This window comes from Rutilus rutilus (assembly GCF_951802725.1).
Source record: "Rutilus rutilus genome assembly, chromosome: 20".
In the NCBI taxonomy this organism is placed as follows: Eukaryota; Metazoa; Chordata; class Actinopteri; order Cypriniformes; family Leuciscidae; genus Rutilus; species Rutilus rutilus.
In genome coordinates, this window is record NC_140225.1 from 3,365,641 (window position 1) to 3,379,739 (window position 14,099).

General features: G+C 37.3%; 1 protein-coding gene across 2 annotated transcripts in view; it reads left to right on the forward strand.

Annotated features, from left to right (window-relative positions):
- Window positions 1-14,099, forward strand: part of itga9 (integrin, alpha 9) — a 90,866-nt gene that overhangs the window by 62,434 nt on the left and 14,333 nt on the right. For both annotated transcript variants that reach the window (XM_084391172.1, XM_084391171.1), the window contains exons 17-22: window positions 835-911; window positions 1,752-1,899; window positions 10,311-10,397; window positions 10,505-10,584; window positions 11,648-11,737; window positions 13,734-13,842. In XM_084391172.1, coding sequence (XP_084247298.1) covers window positions 835-911; window positions 1,752-1,899; window positions 10,311-10,397; window positions 10,505-10,584; window positions 11,648-11,737; window positions 13,734-13,842 — 591 coding nt within the window. The remainder of the gene's footprint in view (window positions 1-834; window positions 912-1,751; window positions 1,900-10,310; window positions 10,398-10,504; window positions 10,585-11,647; window positions 11,738-13,733; window positions 13,843-14,099) is intronic.

The following is a 14,099-nucleotide window of genomic DNA, read 5'->3' on the forward strand; positions in this document are numbered from 1 at the left end:
TAAGAAACTTTAAGCATGTTAATTTTCCACGTTAATCCGATTTTCTGTCCTAATTAGCCAAGACAATTTCTGGTTGCTTTTTTGAACATGATCTTCCACAAGCACTGATAAATCATGCACAAAAAGACTACTCGTGTGTTCAGAAAGTAAAATATCACATCGAATCAAATATGTTCTGATTGCCTGTGATTTTGAATGTTTATACAAACATATCACACCTGGTTAGAACACTTATAAAACCTTATATATTGCTCGTTGTAACATTTTAACAATGATTTTATATAGTAGATTATTCTAATTTGCTCTGAGACTGTTACTCACCTCGTACTCATTTGCCGTTGGCATCACCCAGCAGCTCAGAATCCCAGAAATTACAATGCATATGTAAATGTGGTTTTAGTTAGCGCTCAATAATGGCTGTTGACTCTTTGTGAATGGAATGTGGAAGATTGATGAATTTATTTGCCAACAGCCCACTTCATATCCAACCCTCCTGTTAGTCGACATGCTTTTCCCTCTGAGCTCGAGGAAACACGGCGCTGGCATCTTTCAGCGCGGCAGGAATCCATTATGATGGAATCTGAGGCCATTAGTAACTGTGTCCACCAGTTTTGTCTGTAGCGCTAAAGCAAAGGTGTTGATGTTAAAATCTGTCCAGCACGAACACACGGCACTTTCTTCTTCATTACGCTTGAAACCACCACTCATATTAAAGCTTTTCAGGCCATCGTGAAGTCTTGCACAACAGCACCCTCTAGTATTTGCTTCCCAACTCGGGTTATACTGACAGTTTAAGTCGTGTAAACATCCTGTGCTCTGTTTGACTCTTCACAGACGTGGTTTGAGAAGAACTGTCTGTCAGACGACTGTGCCGCTGACCTGAGGCTTCATGGGAAACTGCTGCTTTCTGGGTAAAGCCCCTGGTCTTCTCCTCTCCAGGTTCTGCGCAGCGGCTCGTTTCAGTTCATTGACGTCATTAGGGTTGAGTCGCTGTGGGTGTGGACACACGCTTGGCTCTCACCGGCCCATGACGTCATTCATTAGACCGTCTTTAGGAAGTCCTAGTCTGGTTCTGAATGATCTGGACCTGGTTTCTCTGTAGTTTCCTTAAACGCTGAACCTTCACTGTTTAAAGAGCAGATGGGGATTCACTACTTACAGTATGTATTAGAGCTAGTAATTGAAAACATATTTTACTGTAATGACTACAAAACAGGCATATTCTATGCTCTATGTATTTGTATAAGGAAAATGAAGTCTATTTTAGGACTTATTAAAAAAAAATTTAATAATAAAAATTTCAATATTTTCATTATTCAAATACATTCAAATATTTTACATTTTTTATTATTAGTGCACTATAAAAACTGATTTTGTTGGTTTAACTTTTAAAAAGTAAGTATTTTAAGTTTTTAAGTAATAGTAATTTTGGTTGCACTTTATTTTTTATGTGCCTTTGTTACGCTGTAATTATGCATTTAAGTACTAAGTATTATTAAGTAACTACATGTACTTACTATAGGATTAGGATCAGGGTTTGGTTTAGGGTTAGTTGCATGTAACTATGCATAATTTATAGTAATTACTATTAGTTTTATGTTACAATGACAATGTAAAATAAAGTGTTACCGTATTTTTTTGTTATTTAAACCATCAAAATATAGAAATACAGTGATATATATGACCCAGAAATAGTTTAACAGGTTGAGATTTTCCTTGTCCCACTTTCTTTTGTTTCTCTCATTTCTCAGGCGTTACATCAGTTCTCATCTGGCTCTTGGTGGAGTGAAAAATGTGTCATTAAATTTAACCATCTCGAATGCTGGAGATGACGCCTATGACACCAACATCTACTTGAACTTCTCCAGAGAGGTTCACTACATCAACTTCTTACAAAGAGTAAGTCTGATATATTACCGTTAGTTTCTCTAAACCAGACGTTTGACTGCCAGTTTGCAGCTTATTCTTACCAAGAACTGACTGACATGTAAAGTGACACACTATTGTTAACATGACATACAGGCAGGGCTTGACATTAACAGCAGTGGAGTGTAATGCAGCTACTAGCCACTTGGCGGGTTTAAATGTATACATAATACAGCCTAACATTTTTCAATTGTAGTCTTTTAAAAAGGCATCTGAAATAATAAACTTAGTGCGATGTAGTTGTCAAAAATATAGATTTTTTTATACTAAAATATCTGAAAAGCTTCCAATACTAATTTTCCGCAGAATAGACACATGATACCAGCAGCTCTTTCTCTTTCTCTCATCTCTCCGACAGTGATTGACACAAACCCGCCTCTCCTCACTCACTCCATTAATTTGCTCCGGATGAATATTGTTGGTGTTACAGGGCTTGAATTTCGCTGTGGGGTTGCGCATAATTGTACTCATTTTCAAGTTTTGTGCTCACACCCAAAGTTTGCGCACATAAAGCCGCCTCTCAGAACTAAATTGAGTTATTTTTCGCTGCTTATTGCACTTAAACAGTCAAATACACACATATTAATGTCAAAATGCCGGTCTTGGCGAGTATTCATGTAAACACAGTCAGTTATGTCTTAAGTGAACATAAACAGTTGGGAAAGAACTGAATGTGTAACAGTATAATGGATCAGTGCGTCAGGTCTTAAAGTAACAGCAGCCTAATAAACCTGCTGCCAAATTATGAGACAATATTAATAAATATCTATATGGCAGTTTTTCCCCATGGTATCGATGTCAAAATTGTGGCCAGTGAAAATGCTGAGTGGATAGTAACTTTGGAAAACCACTAGCCAGAGAATATCAAAGTTAATGTCAAAACCTGCTTCAAACTTAATTCCCCAATGTTTTTCAAAGATTGATTGCTAAGAACTTATCCAGTAAGTAGTTCCTCAGGACTAGTACCTTCAGATGTGTTCATTATAGCAGCCTGATAAACACCAATTTGTTTCCCAGTGGAGTTATAAAAACCTACTGAAGATTGTGTAACGCCAGCCTGTTAGACAGAAGTTTGAAGTTTGCAGAGCTCTTGCCACTCTTGTTTATAATACGCACCAGGCGGCTCATGGGTGTGCCATGAACTAGGTGCCAAATACTGACAAATAGATTAAATGGAAAATGTGACCAGTTTGAATCTTCTTTATAAGGAAATGCGGTCATCATATCCATGATTTAAAGGGACACAATGGAAAAAATAGTGTCGAATTTGTCGAGATATGCGTTCAGTCAGCAGAGGAAGTTGTGGAAACAGGAGGAAGTGCACAGTTACCGATGATCGCACTTGCAGCTGGTCAGTCTATCGTTATCTCAGGCTTCTAGAACACGTCTCTCACACTGAAATCTCTGTTACAGCTCCCTCAAGGTCTGTTTCCTCTGCTGAAAAGCTTTCTGTGCTTATCAGAAGCATGAGCAAGAACATTTCCTCCTTTAGTTTGACAATAATGGAGAAACTCTTTAAGATTGCTAAGCGGACCTCTCTGTGATAAACTCAATCTTCTCAAGAGGGAAACGATGCAGCAGAATTGCGCACTTTAATGGTTGTTCTCTAATTTTAAGGGATAATTTTATATTTGGACATGTGACCTTTTTTAGATTTTTTTTAACAACTTTATTGAAAAAAAAAAAAAATGCTGCAGATGCGAGTATTGACTATCAATAACTGCGACTGAAATACTACTACTTAAAAGGATAGTACACCCAAAAATAAATGTTCTGGCATTATTTACTCACCCTCATGTCATTCCAAACCAGTATGATTTTTTTTTTATATATATAAATGAATATTTAAATAAATACATTTAGTTACACTTTATTTGGTAACTTTATTTTACAGTGTCCTTGTTACATATGTTACATGTACTTGACATAGTAATAACAGTAAATTATGCATAATTACATGCAACTAACCCTCAACCAAATCCTAATCCTACCCTAACCCTATAGTAAGTACATGTAGTTTCTTAATATTACTCAGTACTTAAATATATAATTACACTGTAACAATGACACCTTAAAATAAGGGGTAACCCTTTATCTTAAGGTGACGTAGTTACACATTACTAGGGTTTGGTTTAGGATTAGTTACTTGTAATTATGCATAATTTACAGTTATTACTATAGTAAGTACATGTAACTACGTCACCACGTTACCGTAAATCTATATAAAAAATAGTGCTGCTCTTTTCCAAAAACAATAGCATATTCAATGTTTATTTGCCCTTTTTGAAGTTTGATGGTATTCGTCTTCATTCACTTTCAATGCGTGGAAAAGGGCAGCATGAACACTCAACAAAACATCTCCTTTTATGTTCCACAGAAGATAAAAAGTCATACTGGTTTGGAAAGTTATAAGGTATGACATCATTTTTATTTTCAGGTGAAGAATTCCAAACAATTTATGTTTGGTCTAGACTTACTGGATTTAGTAGTTTGACCACCATTTGTTTTCTTCTCCGTCAGCGCTCCAAAATCCTTCTAAATTAATTTGTTTGTTTTTGAAGTGCTCAGATTTCACTCTATAAATCCTTGTGTTTTGACAGAGATGAAGCGCTTAACATTGCTTTACAGTCTTAAATTTCATTTTGATCATTTTTTTGCGGTGCTTCCTCCCTCTTCTGAGAGTAATTGGTCATGACTGTTGAATAGGATGCGTGCAGGGGTCCAGGTGGAAGTGTATTGTGAGAAGACAGTGGCCGTACTTTGTTTGCTGTTCTAGTACTGTACGCTCAGCAGGACCCGTCTAATTACCAACGCCGTGAGAAGTCGTCTGTGTTGATGTGACCCGTCTTCACTCGGTGGAGGTCAGGCCAGAATGTCTCCCTCAGGCCAGTTCAGCTTTCCATCATGCCGAGTGTGAACTTGCGCTCGCCTCTTGTTTTATAGTAGGTCCTGTTGGCCCTGTGTTTGTCTTGCAACCCACACCATCTGCAGCAGTGAATTGGTTTCAGAAGCTCCATCGCCTCATTCAGGTGGCCCCGGGGCCCCTCTTGAGAAGAAACACACTCACTGTAATAAGATAAACGGTGGATTGTCCTTTTATTAGATTGTGGCAGGTGAAGCGAAGACCTTCAAATTGGTGTCTCGGAAACAATTCGATTTATTTTAGAGTTACTGAAGCGCTAAATGACGAGGCCGAGAGAGAGACAGTGAAACAATCTGGCTGGATATGAAGTTTATTTTAGAGAGACTCTGCCAATACATACATCATTTGAGATTTGTTAATGTTTCGGTTTAATAACAAACAAACCAGAGAATGGTGACTTAATAAAAACACCTCGTTCCTTCCTGTACGCCATGGTGGAATACAATTACTGAAACAGTAGTGACGAAACACTGGACAGATTTAGAGAAGTGGCATTTCTTTGAGAGAAAGGATATAGTACAAGCACACACAAATATTTAATATAATTTCAGTCTAAAAAAATTGAATAAAATTATTTATATTATTTATAAATAATAATGATTGATACAATATATATATGTATATATATATTGATACAATCAATAAATTGTATCACAATCAATAAATTGATACAAGCATAAATAATGATACAATAAAATGAACAATAGATACAATTTTGAAAATGAGACTGTGCCACTTTGTGCTTGTGGAACATGTTCATGTACACTATTGTTAAAAAGTTGGAGTTAGTACGATTTTATTAAGAAATGAATACTTTTATTCAGCGAGGATGCATTAAATTAATCAAAGTTGAGAGTAAAGACATTAATAATGTTACAAAGATTCCTATTTCAAATAATTGCTGTTATTTTGAACTTTCTATCCATCAAAGAATCCTGAAAAAGAAGTATCACGGTTTCCATAAAAGTATTAATCAGCACAAATGTTTTCAATATTGCTACTAATGATAAATGTTTCTTGAGCATCAAATAATCATATTAGAATGATTTCTGAAGGATCATGTGACACTGAAGACTGGAGTAATGATGCTGAAAATTCAGCTTTGATCACAGGAATATATTAGCATACATTTTAATATATAAAAACTGTTAGTTTTACATTATATTTCTGTTTTTGCTGTATTTTTGATCAAATAAATGTCATAAATCTTACAGACCTACTGAATCTACTGAAATAAAGCCAGAGATAAACTTGCAAAATAAAATAATAGGATAAAACGACAAACATTTTATGTCACATGATCCGCAGGGCCCTGCTCATGCCCACCAGATACTGTCCCAGGTGGCTGATGGGTAAACACGTGCACTTCCCTGCTGCCCGCTCTTCTCCGTAGGACCACTAACTGTTTGTTTGGCGACGCTTCGCAGTTTAGGAAATAGAGGTCCTTATTGAACTCGAGTTTTCCTGTTAGTGCTTTAGAGGACGTTGTGTCAGAGAGTTGCTTATTTAAGTCGACTTGATGAAGACAAAGAGTACGTCTTCTTAATGAGAACAAACTGCAGAAAAAGTGCTGAGCAAGAGGGAGACGACTGTAATAAATAATGTTGAACAATTCTTGCCACATATCGTACGTGAGGGATCTTATACCACTTATGTTCAAGGGTCATTATGTAAATAGAAAGGGGGACAGAACATTATCCATCTATATATAACATTGTAGCATTTTGAGTCTGATATATTAATGTAATCGGGTGTTTGTTAAGGTCACCTTTAAAGTCATATCTGGCTTAGATGTCTAACAATTCCAATAGGTTTTGATAAACTGTAAACATGATCATTTTTGGGCACAAATGGAGACTGTGTAGATATTTGTGTGGAAAAATATTAGTGAATACAGAACACATTTTATGATGTTCAGGCCAGGGTTAAGAATGCATCGCTATCATATATTTTCAAGATTCACCCAACAAGATTCAATGTTGGGGTCCGTAAGACTTAGTAATATTTTTGAAAGAAGTCTCTTCTGCTCACCAAGGCTGCATTTATTTAATCAAAAATACTGTAAAAACAGTAATATTGTGAAATATTATTGCAATTTAAAATAGCTTCTTTTTTTATATATATATATATATATATATATATTTGAAAATGTAATTTATTCCTGTGTGATCAAAGCTGAATTATCAGCATCATTACTCCAGTCTTCAGTGTCACATGATCCTTTACGTGACATTTCTCTTTATTATCAATGTTGAAAACAGTTGTGCCGAATCTGTGAATCACTTTTTTCAAGATTCTTTCATGAAATGAAAGTTCCAAAGAATACAATTTATTTGAAATATAAATCTTTTGTACATTATAAATGTCTTTTCTGTCATTTTTGATCAATTTAATGCATCCTTGCTGAATAAAAGTATTCATTTATTGATTGATTGATTTATTTTATTGTACGACTCCCAACTTTTGAACGGTAGTGTACTTCAGATTGCATCAGACACATTTGAATATCTGTGCCTAATAATACTTGGGAAACTAGAGTAGCTGAACTACAGACAAAAAAATGTAAAATGCTTGATCTGGTGCGGATATGGACCACAGACCGCAAATTGAGCACCACTGAATGCTCTTGAGCTCAGAAATGATTAACAGGCCACATTTAGTCCGCGGGCCGCCAGTTGAGGTGCCCTGCTGTGCATTAGCAATACTCAAATCTACATGGGGAAACCAGGGTGTTCGTGTAAACGCTCCAAACCAGTGCAAAACGTGAGGCCAAAGCCTCAAACTCTTCCCCAGAGAGCCGCCAAGTGCGTAAAAAATGAGTTTTGCTAGGCTTTCCTGCACCCCCCTCATCTACTTTTGACTTATTTATTGATGTATTTTCTCCGGCAGCAGTTCTTGTTATTGCTGCAACCTTGCTAAGAATAGCTCCAGTATTATAAACTCAAGAATGGGGAACACGTGCAAGACCTCACGTGGAACTGAAGATCCCCGAGTTAAGCGCTCGTCCTCTGCATTGTTCCAGCAGCGAGAGGCCGTCTGGTTGATCAGCGGCCCTGATGTATTTTACCTTCTCGGCTCTGTAAAATGACAGCTTCGTGAACTCTCGCTGTAGGAACGCTCACCCCTCACAGAGTCCAATCTCAGCTGTTTACACAGACCAGCCGGTGCTCTCTGCTGTGTTTAGAAGAAGCTCTCGACTCTCACTGGCGATTGTCCCTGTTACTGTTCTCCTAGTGAGAGTACAGTTATTTATGGGTTAGTCAAGTCAAGTTAAAAAATTGTATATAGCCCTGCCTTTATACAATACACATTGTTTCAAAGAATCTTCACGTTAATAATCAGGAAACCGACAGCATTAAATGTAAAATGAATCAGTTGTGAAACCAAATCAAATTATTTATCATTATTATTAAGTTCAATTCAGTTCAAGAGATGATTTAATTCAGTTCAATAACAGTGTTAATGTTGCAAAGTTCATCAGTTATGAAATGAATACATGTTTTATCTGTGAACCAGCTCTGCAGAACACAATAGTTAATTAAAGTCGATGTTGCAAAGTTAGTATTATTATTGAGCTCACATTTCAGTTCACATTTTGTTCTCTTCCGATAGTCAGTGCCGTTAAATCACTGATATTACTGAATGTTAATTCTTTTAAACCCCAAAAAGTAAGTGCATACATTTTTTTCCTGGTGTTTATTGTATCTTAAGTTAACCATGTATATGTTAATACTGTCCCAAGACTGACTTCAAACTTTTGCCGAATGCCTTATGCACAATATCCATCTCGTGGCTTGTTCCTTTCACAACACTCTTCCAGTGTCCACATTTGCGAGACACATTTCGACTGGTTGTAGATTCTGCAAAAAATGTTAAACGTAGTGCCGTACTAAAGGCAGTCGTTACTAAAGATTTTAAGAACTCTATAAAAACTCCATAGTAACCATCTGTGACAACTACCAACCACCTAGTAACACCATAGCAACCACCAAAAATACCTTAGCAACCGCCCTGAACACCCTAGCAACCGTCTAGAAACGCTCTAGTAACCACCCAAAATACCCTAGCAACCACCCAGAACACCTTAGCAACTGCATAGCAACCACCCACAACACCCTAGCTGCATATACCATTTGCTAAAAAGAACATTTATAAAAGATCATTTGTTCCATTGGCGGTGACTGTTTTAAAGGAACACGCCGACTTTTTGGGACTTTAGCTTATTCACCGTATCCCCCAGAGTTAGATAAATCCATACATACCCTTTTCATCTCCGTGCGTGCCGTAACTCTGTCTGACGCACCCACCGCTAGCCTAGCTTAGCACAAAGACTGGAGGTAAACGGCTCCAGCTAGCATACTGCTCCCAATAAGTGACAAAATAACGCCAACATTTTACATTATACATACTGGGAACTATATTCTCAGAAGGCGAAGCACTGCTACTTCTGCGGAGTGATTTACTCCAACTCTGAGCGAACTCTCTGCTCCTCAACACGGTGCTGTGAGCAAATCACTCCGCCCAAGTAGCAGTGCTTCGCCTTCTGAGAATATAGTTCCCAGTATGTATACGGTTAGAAGATGGCTGTGTCTCATGTGACCTTGTTATTCGTACACGCTGTGACTATACAAATCACAACATGTAAATAGGAAAATGTTGGTGTTATTTTGTCACTTATTGGGAGCAGTATGCTAGCTGGAGCCGTTTACCTTCAGTCTTTGTGCTAAGCTAGGCTAGCGGTGGGTGCGTCAGACAGAGTGACGGCACTCAAGGAGATGAGAAGGGTATGTATGGACTTATCTAACTCTGGGAGATACGGTGAATAAGTCCCAAAAAGTCGGCGTGTTCCTTCAAATCAAATTTTCAATTGAGGTAGTTACTATAGGAGTATGAACGTGTGTATACATATTGTATTCATTTGTTTTAATCATGTATGCCCCATGTGTTTTATTATGTGGTATACAATGTGGTTGTACTGATGTATCTGTTTCTTATGCCAGTGTTAAAGATGAATTTCTGTCTAGTAAATCTGAACAGACAATAAAGTCTAACAAACAAACAAACTTGCCTGAAATCTAGCCGACCAGTCGAGATGTGTGTGCACTGCTCGAAATTGCAAAAGCTAAACATAAAAATTATAATTTTTTTCCCTACAACTGTCTTTATGCAGACCTAAATTGGAGATCTAAACATAATTGTAAATCATATTGAATCCAGCTTGCGAGAGTTTATTTTACTCAATGGTAAACCATTTGTATGCCTTCTGAATGTTTGCCTGGGATGGGAATCAGTGATGTCTTGTTTTTTGTGTGTGGATGTTTTGTAAGGCATGCTTTGTAGGGCGGCACTGCGGTTGCTGAGACTTTCTGCTGGGGTCCGTACCAATTAGTACAGCGTTTGAAGGGTTTGACTGGTTATTCTCACTGTCATTTGGTGTTTTCTCTGTCTGTTTCGGCTCCAGGAAGAGAAGGGCATTTCCTGTATGCTGGTAGAGCTGGACTTCCTCAAGTGCAGCGTTGGATTTCCTTTCATGAGGGCACAAACCAAGGTAGTATGACAGGAGCTTCAGTTTAACAGCTTAATGATTTACTTAGTGATCTTGTTAATTATACAGCAATTCCATTTAACCTTGTAGTTTTAACCTTTTTTTTCCAGTACCATCTATCTGTGCTTTTTGACACGAGTCATCTATCTGGTGAAAATGAGACACTGCTGTTTTTAGTACACGCTAGAAGGTGAGCTTTGAACAGATTTAATGAACTCCCTTAAAAGTTCATGGTTTGTTTCTATGATTAAAATACACATGGTTCACATCATCAGTCCACATTAGTAAATGGCATGATGTTTATATATAACTAGCTAGATTAGACATTTGGACTTTTCCCTTTTTGGCTCATTTGTGAGAAATTAAGTGGTTTTGCTTGATATTGAAGTCGTGATATGAATCTAATGCTGGCCAGATGTGTTTTCTTTGCTCAGAGATGTGCATTACACACTTAAGTGGTAAAGACTAGCACTCTGTGAGGCAAATAAAACTCTCATAATGCACATTTGGCCATCTTGCACTGTAAACCTAATAAATTACACTGTATACATAACCATATAACCACCGTATATATGGTCAGTACCAATACTACCGTTTAACGTTTGGAATCTGCAAGAATTTTTAATGTTTTTGAAAGAAACAAAATAGAGTAAAACAATAATTTTCTTAATATTTTAAAAGTATTTTTGAATATATGTTAAAATATAATTTGTTCCTGTGATCAAAGCTGAATTTTGCCTTCAGTGTCACATGATCCTTCAGAAATCATTCTAATATGATGCTCAAGAAACATTTCTTATTATTATCAATATTGAAAATAGTTGTGCTGCTTCATTTTTTTTTTTTTTGGAAACCTTGATCATTTTTTTCAGGATTCGTAGATGAATAGAAAGTTGAAAAGAACATCATTTATTTAAAAAAAGAAACCTTTTGTAACATTAGAAATATCTTTACTGTCACTTTTGATCAATTTTATGCATCCTTGTTGAATAAAAGACAAAAAAAGCATACTTACCCCAAACTAAACTACTGTATATATGAGCAATATCACACTTGTACTCATGCGATATGGCTCTATATCAGCACGGTTGTGATTCGTTCAATGAAGCGATTCAGCGCTCCTTCATCTCTTGTTCTAAAGTGACAAATTTGAATTAGAAGGAAAGGCAAGTCAACTTGAGATTTGAATCTGTGTAACTTAATAAATCAAATGTAACGGCCTTTGTTCAATATTATTGTTCTTTCTTTCTTAGTGCCAATCCAGAACATAATAGCACACTTCATGATAACACACTGGAGTTGTCCATACCGCTGGTACATGAGGTGGACACAGCAATCACTGGGTAAGATTTACGCTTCACGAGCTTAAAGGAACACGCCGACTTTTTGGGACTTTAGCTTATTCACCGTATCTCCCAGAGTTGGATAAGTCCATACATACCCTTCTCATCTAACTCTGTCTGACGCACCCATCGCTAGCCTAGCTTAGCACAAAGACTGGAGGTAAATGGCTCCAGCTAGCATACCGCTCCCAATAAGTGACAAAATAACGCCAACATTTTCCTATTTACATGTTGTGATTTTATAGTCACAGTGTGTACAAATAACAAGGTCACATGAGACACAGACATCTTCTAACCGTATACATACGGGGAACTATATTCTCAGAAGGCGAAGCACTGCTACTTCTGCGGAGTGATTTGCTCACAGCACCTGAGAAGCCCCGTGGTGAGGAGCAGAGAGTTCGCTCAGAGTTGGAGTATGTATGGACTTATCTAACTCTGGGGGATACGGTGAATAAGCTAAGGTGAATAAAAAGTTGGCGTGTTCCCTTAAAGGAAAAGTTTACTTGATTATTTATTCACCCTCATGTTGTTCAAAACCTGTATGACTCTCTTTCCTCTGTGGATTGTCAAACAAAACCTAAAATACCTAAAATTGAGTCTATAAGACTAAATATTGTACACCATATTCTGAAGCTAGATGATAACTCTGAAGAACTGCCCAAAAATATACGCACTTTCATTGAATGCATAAAACCAAATTGCGATTTCCTTTGGTGTTTTGTGGGGGGGAAATATCAGTTCATACATGCTTTTAACATGAGAGTAAGTGCATGATATAAGAGTTTTCTTTTCATTGTTTTTGGTAGCCTATTCTTGTAAGAGCTTTGAAGTCCATCACACTGCCAGACATCTGATAACACCTGAGACATATGTGGTCCGCTCAGTGTTTAGTTCTTATGTGCACATTTCTTTTTTTGGCTCCTGTTTCTTTGCACCGCTGGAGTATTTCAAAGTTAAAGGCTCACAGACACTTGTTTCACAGAGATGAATGATGCTTGAATATACAACATGTTCTTCAGCCAGATGTACAGCCTGATAATGTGAACGTCCTCCCTGTAATGTTTTAGATGAGCGCGCCAGAGACTACACTTTAATATATAAACACAAACTCCAGAGGTTCGACCTAAAACCAGATCAAAGTCTGTTTTGTGTAATTTAGCAGGTTAACTTCATATGTATAAGAGGGTTTCTGTAATCAGTTTATGAATATAAAGATTGTATTTAGTACCTATAGACAAACCTATGCAATACTCTTCTTGCATGGAGTATTTTCCAGGTGTTTGACCTATAAAAGCTGCAATGTTTTACTAAAATGAAGTAATTCTGACAGCAGCACACTTACATTATATTAAAGATCAAAGCTACCATCAAATTAATCACATTAAAGGGCTCCTATTATGCTTTTTTGCATGTCCATCTTTCTTTAGTGTGTAATGTTGCTGTTTAAGCATGAAAAAGGTTTCCTCCTGTGGGAGTTCATCTCTAAATCAGTGTCACTGTTCCTGCACTCCCTGAAACGCCTCCATTGTAGTCTTGAGTTTTCTTCCGGGAACGAACACATCGCAATATTCCTCATTTAAATAATTCATACGCAGAATAAAGGGGCGGGGCCTGGTTGAGTTAGTTAGTGTGTGTTGAAACTGGTGATTATGGTAAGGGGCAGGACATTTCCCAAACACACTCGAAGGGTTCGACCAATCACAACACACTGATCCAGCCGACCAATCAGAGCACAGTGTGCTTTTCAGAAGGAGGGGCTTCATAGAGACAGGAAGTAAACAGAGCATTACTGACAGATTGGGAAGAGACGAGCTGCAACAATGTGTAAAAAAATTATGTGTTTTGAACATTCATGCATGAAAACCTATTCTAGTAGAGCCTCTAAACAAAATCAAGACTTTGTAAAAGGGAATAATAGGTCCTCTTTAAGTGAAAGACATGATATTAATGCACAATGAAGGATTGTCGTATAACTGTGTGTCCGTTTCTGCAGTGTGGTCAACCCTACGTCTTTTGTATATGGAAACTCAGTCGACCGATCACGCTTCCTTCAGCTGGAAGACTTGGAGTGCCGCTTTCAGCCGCTCAACTTCACCTTTCAGGTATCCCATGTGTTCATTTGCTGTTCAGATGTGAAGTTTTTCTGGACATTTTATTGCAGACTCTGACTTTAGTGATCAGTAAACACTGACAGAGTGATCAGGACCCTGAACCAGCAGGGTGACGTATACTCTGAAGGGCTTTATTTTACGATAATGACTGGTTAACTGTATGCTATCACACTTATATGATCACTTCCCAAATAAATAAAGAAATTAAATGTTGCTTTGCGTTTAAATCAAAGCACTAGAGATATCAG